This window comes from Phoenix dactylifera, chromosome 8, assembly GCF_009389715.1.
Source record: "Phoenix dactylifera cultivar Barhee BC4 chromosome 8, palm_55x_up_171113_PBpolish2nd_filt_p, whole genome shotgun sequence".
Classification (NCBI taxonomy): Eukaryota; Viridiplantae; Streptophyta; class Magnoliopsida; order Arecales; family Arecaceae; genus Phoenix; species Phoenix dactylifera.
In genome coordinates, this window is record NC_052399.1 from 17,482,087 (window position 1) to 17,489,021 (window position 6,935).

At 43.0% G+C, this 6,935-nt stretch overlaps 2 protein-coding genes across 2 annotated transcripts; both read left to right on the plus strand.

The window, feature by feature from the left end:
• On the plus strand, nt 1-1,227 carry LOC103710926 (BURP domain-containing protein 3-like). Its single transcript, XM_039129601.1, has 3 exons — nt 1-136; nt 478-740; nt 826-1,227. Exons 1-3 carry the CDS (start codon nt 1-3, stop codon nt 1,102-1,104), a joined length of 678 nt encoding a protein of 225 aa, XP_038985529.1. The 3' UTR covers nt 1,105-1,227.
• Nucleotides 1,228-6,176: 4,949 nt separating this feature from the next.
• LOC103710927 (BURP domain-containing protein 3-like) lies at nt 6,177-6,935 on the plus strand. Its single transcript, XM_008796857.2, has one exon. It carries the CDS (start codon nt 6,177-6,179, stop codon nt 6,933-6,935), a length of 759 nt encoding a protein of 252 aa, XP_008795079.2.

Consider the following 6,935-nt stretch of genomic DNA (forward strand, 5'->3'; position numbering starts at 1 on the left):
ATGGCATTTACAGACATAAAGGGAGGCCACCCGAGGGTCAACCTGCGATACTATCCTTTATATTACTCCGTCGCCTCGGAGATTCAGTTCCCCAGCGACCCTGCACTCTTCTTCCTGGAGAAGGACTTGCATCCCGGTTCTGAGATGAATCCATGTTAAGATAAGTCTACGGACTATAATAAGTCCACGAGATTATACCACTTTCTTGTCAAAGCACGTAATAATTTGTAATTTTTTTTTGATCTCATATCAAAATGCAAAACTAGGCAGCCTTTTATAGACATTATAATGCAAAATGAAAACGCAAATCCACTTAACTTTAAAAAAAAAAAAAAAGAAACTGGCTACCCATTACCACATAAGTAGACAGTCCATTACCACGCAATTATTAACTATCCATTACCACACATTGACTATCAATACCATACATTGACCATCCATTACTAAACGCTCTTGATGTGTTGTAACTTCCAACAGGCCAAAGCTTCATCAACACCATCTTCGGCGCCGCCTTCCTTTCTCGTGCTGAAGTCGACACCGTGCCTTTCTCCTCCGACAAGCTTTCTGAGATACTACACCGCTTGAATGTTCTTCCCGGTTCCGACTTAGCCAAGGAAGTAAAGAAAAAGCTCAGCGACTGCGAGGCGGCTGCCTCGGAGGGAGAGCACAAGTTCTGCGCCACCTCACTGGAATCTATGGTCGACTTTGCGGTCTCCAAGCTAGAGACGCATGACCTTCAGGTCTCGGCGACCGCGGTGCGCGGCAAGAAGGAGACCGCACCGATCGAAGCAAAGGTACACAGTTGCACCCTCGGGCGTGCAAAAGGCTACGGGCTTCGAGTTGATTCGCTGCCCCCACGAGGCCTTCCCATACGCTGTGTATTATTGCGACTTGACCCGGGCTACCAAAGCCTTTGTCGTCACGCTGGTAGGTGAGGACGGGACGACCGCGGAGGCGGTGGCCGCATGCCACTGTCACACATTCGGATGGAGGTCCGTGTTCTTCAAGGTGCTTGGCGTGAAGCCTGGAACTCCCATCTGCCACTTCCACAAGACCACCTCGTCTGGAGACCGGTTCACAACGTTGCGTTGCACTACCAGTTAGTAGTGTTTGCTCTACTACATGCGACATTTATCTGTTGTCATTCGCATTGAAGCTAGGATTATGAATGTTATGCTATCCTCATAGTATTATTAATGCACTAGGAAAATAATTGCGTGGGCATGTAATTGCAGCCTATTAGTAATTATATCGATCATTTTGCACCCTCGTTAAAATAAACACATCATATTATTTCTATTCTGAAATGATAGAAATAATAGACGTCCAATTGAAGTTTGTAGGTACATAGTGCAGATTTTTAGTTGTACACGTCCCAGCCACATACGTGTTATTGGTGCATTGACGGACAGGACACTGCACTGGTTTACAAGGAGCCCTCACTGTTACAGCAAGTTGCACCCGGCGATTATACTGATCTATAATGGCTTTGGGTTGTATCTTTCACATGGAGGAGCTGTCATCGTTCTTTTTTTTGGCCACATCAACTGTTGGATTATATTTTGAATAGTTTTTAAAGTAGTCCAAATTTTTTTCCTATCCATCTACATGAATATTCTCGAAGCGGTCATTGTGCAATTCATTGATTGATGTTGTGGAGAGATATAATTCAACTCCATACTAACATGAATACGAGCCATGCGCAGATGCATGTGTAACAGGTTTGAGTTGTATCTTCAGCATGTAAGAGTGGTTAATCTTTATTTCATGATGTTGACTGTCAGATCATAACCTATACAAATCTCCAAGCATTACAAACTCTCCATACATATCGCTGCATATGGATCTCAAAAGGATTATTGGGCGATCCAACAGTAAATTTCCGTGAAGGAAGGTGGTTTTTTTTTTTTCCCCCTTCTCTGGCGCTAAAGAAACAGCCCCTTCCGCGTGGGACGAAGAAACCGGGTTCGATGCGGCAAAAATATAGCATGCACCACACACATGCCGGACAATTCTGGCATTATTTCTAAATCCATCAATTACAAAGCCATCAAAGACCCGTGATACAATTATCTCTTAGGGAGGTCAAATCAAGTCATCTCTGTTGCAGGAGAAACGATACGAGGACAGGATAATCCTACACGCCCAAGCACAGTACCGAACCGACTCTAAATCATGTGGCATCAGCCGATTCATGCGATTCTCATGACATGGTGGGAATCTGACTTTAAAAAAAAGGCCAATCCCGGCATGACACATGCTATGAAAAAAAAAGGCTTTTTTTTAAGGAGGTTGGGCCAAATCTTTTCCTGCATCACTGTGCACAAGATTCCCTTGGATGGGCACACAGTAATTTGTGTTTTTTTTTTTTTCGCGCTAAAGTCACAGTAATATGTGTTCGACGATGTACGCACAAGAAAAAAAATCTCGAGAGAGCACTGATCGAGCGGCCACACATTGGGTGTGCGGGGATAAGACTAGCTAGTGAACAATAATTCACATACACTGTATGAAGCAACCGTCTTTATAAGAACGTTGACGTGACACTATTGCCTGAAAACCATCTTCAAACGTCCCATTTGTTGGAGATCGCGATCAACATGAGAATTCACGTGGACGGTGGCCCTCGGTTCTTCAGCCCAGCTACTATAAATCCACAAAGTAACATGAATTTCTTCCCTCATCAGTATCTTAGAGTAGCACTAGCTGGTTGTTGCTAGTTGGCCTGGTCTTGCATCTGCCGCTATACAAAATGGATCGCATCGTGTCCTTGCTTTCATTAATGGTGGTAAGCCTTTAATATCATATACAATTAGTCACCCTTGATATTATAATTATAACCATGCTGGAAACTGGAAAGGGTATTAAGCTTGCAACACCTATCCTGCAACATAATTTTTGCTTCATTGCAGCTCGTCTTCGCCGTATCACTTAGCCAGGCAGCTTTACCGGCTGAAATATATTGGCGCAGAGTCTTGCCCAAAAGTCCTATGCCGAGAGTTATCGTGGAACTCTTACGTATGGCCCTCTTTTTCTCCCGCCTTCTCTCTCTAGCTTTATTTTGAGACAATTAATAATGAATTTTCCATTAGAAGCAGTGCTAGTTGTTAGATAAAAAAATATGAGGAAGAACACTGAAGAAGAAAGTTTGGAAAAAAAATAATTTTCATTTAACTCACATCCAAACACAATTAGAGTACATGGATATTTATAGGGACTTTAGATGGTCTTTTAACCTCCCTAATTGAATTAGTCATTACACCATTCATAACCCCAAATAAATCTCAAATAACTCTCTCTAAATAAATTTCTTATAACTCCATGTAACTCCCACATGACCAAAAAACCAAAAGACATGTAACTCCTCACCATACTAATATGCAATTATTGAAATAAAACCATAAGTTACTAAATATTAAAAACTAAGTTTAGTAACCAACACCCCCCCTTAAACTTGGTTTTGCAACTCCAAGCAAACTCCTTAACTTGCAAAAAGTTTCACTCTTGAGGGGCTTAGTGAATATATCCGCTATTTGATCTTGAGATTTGACATGTACAAGCTCGATCTCCTTGTCCTTCACGTGCTCTCTTATAAAATGATATCGAGTATCAATGTGCTTGCTTCTTTCATGATAGATGGGATTCTTGGCTAGTGACATGGCAGATTTGTTGTCAATGAACAATCTTGTAGGTTGTTTTTGTGGACATTGTATCTCCTTTAGTAGCTTCCTTAGCCAAATTGCATGACAAACACCGGAGGAAACTCCATGCTTCATTGACGATTCCTAAGGACTGCAATATGACTGTGTAATAGGTTAGCAAAAGCTGGCCAGGTCATTGGATTTGATATAGTTTGGGATTCAGGATTTTGATGCGAACTTGATCATATTTTGGCCGCCAATGTGGCGAGTTTTGGTGCATGTTTTTAGCCTTTTGTGACCTGTTTTCACTTCGCACTTAATCAAAAGAAAGGTAAAACCACGAACTCCTGCTCCTCTGAGCAATGTCGATTGGCATCCATGGTGGTTGCACGAGTGAAGGATAAAGATTGGGACAGATTACTTACTAGGCGGCAGCTAGATATTTATACTGGCTGTTACGACTGCAGTAATCACACTAAAATGGGTTGGGTCTGGGGCAGGCATGTCCAGGCATTATAAGGCCCAAAACTTGGCTAAAAGATTACAATATCCAGGCCGTGGACCAGCCAATATGCATGCCATGCTAAAGAACGAATGCTTCCAAGGCCTAGGCCCAGAGGAGTTTGCCTCTTCCTAAGTTGCAGCTTTACGCTGCAGGAATAAGCTTTGGCGAGCTAGGCTAGAGTCTGAGCAAACGACCTTCTCGAGGTCAAAAACAGTAGACCTTAAAAATAAAATTTGGTGCCGGAAACAACTCGACAAATATTGGTATTACAGGTCGGATTTTGGACAGATTCCGCCGACAAGAACAATGCTCGTACACAATAAGGTACCCAGGTTTGGTATCAGGTTGGATTTTACTTAGTGATGGATCCACATTGTGTTGTATTCTGGTCATTACATTAGCATTTTATATTCCAACATCCAATAACTTCGAATTGTGAAGATTTTGTGATTTCCACCTGAGAAAAGGAGGATGACTACGGAATCTACACATATTCCACAAACTTGCTCCCTAAATTTGATTTCCTTTTATTTATATTCAATAACAAATATCTAAAACAAATTGAGCTGCAAATTGCAAATATTGTCAAATATATACGTTTAGTATTATCCATCACTCGATCATTTCTCATATCATAATCACTGGATAAGCTCCGCCCTAGCAATCATCGGTCCCTGGACTGGAGTTCATCTAAAGAACCCTGACATATGGTTTTCTGGGAAGTTAATTTAGCGAGGTCCTTTGTCGTATACCAAGCTGGCCTAAGAATGCATGTACACATTAATTCCTTAAAGAGAGCAAGGTGCTTGTCTTTTACTTGCAAGCTCTTCGAAAAATCAGCCCACTTAGAAGTCTGAAGCAGTTAACTAAGAGGATAATTTTATGGCATCGAGTGGAAGATACGCTACGGAGCTTCAAGGCAACTTCCATAAATCCACTAGTGTCTCACCAGCATTCTCTGTACGTAGCATCAGCTGGTTTTTTGGTGGCCTGGTCTCGCGTCTCCCATTATGGGTCGCTCTGTGTCTATTATTTCGCTCCTTGTGGTTAGTTAGCAATTAATGCATCATCTACTACCTTATCATCTGGTAGATACCGCCATGCATGAAACCGAAGCTAACAGAAGTTACTTTGAATTTGTTGCAGCTCGTTGCGGCATCAGTTGGCCATGCAACTTTGCCTGCTGAGATTTACTGGAAGAAAGTTTTGCCCAATACTCCGATGCCAAAGGTCATCAAGGCACAGCTACATCCAGGTCTCTCATTCCCACCGCCACCCCCACACCCTGGAAGAAAAAAACTATTGCTTCTACTGCTATCATAATTATTATTACTATTCAACTTCATTGAAAGGCATATCAGATCGAGCAGAAAATTTCGCCAACTTAACTAGATATGTAGCAGAATTTGATAGGTGATACTACGTACTAGACTTGCACAGCCATAAGAAAAAAAATTATCACATATCTTAATTATAAGAATTTTCTAGAATTAGGATTGTAGAGGGATATGCACGCAATTGTAAAAACAAGAAATCTTACACACAAAAAAAAAAGACACGTAGTGAGAAATTTGCTGCCTAATGTTACCAAGCAGCAGTAAAATTACATGTCAGCTAGCTATGTATATACCGTTATTTTAGCTACAGGGCACTTAGAATTTTGACCATTGTACGGATGAAGCACATCTGTCGTGCCCAATAAAATAGGCTAACCTTGATCAAAGAAGCAGAGTTTGTAAAAGATCTGCATGTCTGCCACACACACAGAGGAAGGAAGAAAGGAAGTAGTTGGCTTCCTGGTACTTCCGGAAGAAAATCAATGATTTTTCTTTTAAAATAAAGTCCCCAACAACAGTCATTATATGTGATCCCCAACACACAGGAATTTTTTTAGTATTAAAATAAGAAACGTTTTTCTCTTGAACTCTCGTCCTGGACTGGTCATATGAAAAAGAAACTATTTCTATATATGTTTTCACGAAAAGAAAAAAAAGTGCTAAAGGAAATGCTAGTTGTTTATTATCGCCAAAATGGTATTTACAGACATAAAGGGAGGCCGCCCGAGGGTCAACCGGCCATACTATCCTTTATATTACTCCGTCGCCTCGGAGATTCAGTTCCCCAGCGACCCCGCGCTCTTCTTCCTGAAGAAGGACTTGCATCCCGGTTCTGAGATGAATCCGGGCCTAAGCTTCGTCAGCACCATCTCCGGCGCCGCCTTCCTTTCTCGTGCTGAAGTCGACACCATACCTTTCTCCTCCGACAAGCTTTCTGAGATACTACACCGCCTGAATGTTCTTCCCGGTTCCGAGTTAGCCAAGGAAGTAAACAAAACGCTCAGCGACTGCGAGGCGGCTGCCTCGGAGGGAGAGCACAAGTTCTGCGCCACCTCGCTGGAATCTATGGTCGACTTTGCGACCTCCAAGCTAGAGACGCATGACCTCCAGGTCTCGGCGACCACGGTGCGTGGAAACCAGGAGACTGCACCGAAGCAAAGGTATAAAGTTGCACCCTCGGGCGTGCAAAAGGCTCCGGGCGCCAAGTTGGTGGCCTGCCACCCCGAGGCCTACCCACACGCCGTGTATTATTGCCACTTGACCCGGGCTACCAAAGCCTTTGTCGTCACGCTGGTAGGGGAGGATGGGACGACCGTGGAGGCGGTGGCCGCATGCCACAGTGACACATCCAAATGGAGGTCCGTGTTCTTCAAGGTGCTTGGCGTGAAGCCTGGAACTCCCATCTGCCACTTCCTTCCACAAGACCACCTCGTCTGGAGTCCCGTTCACTAG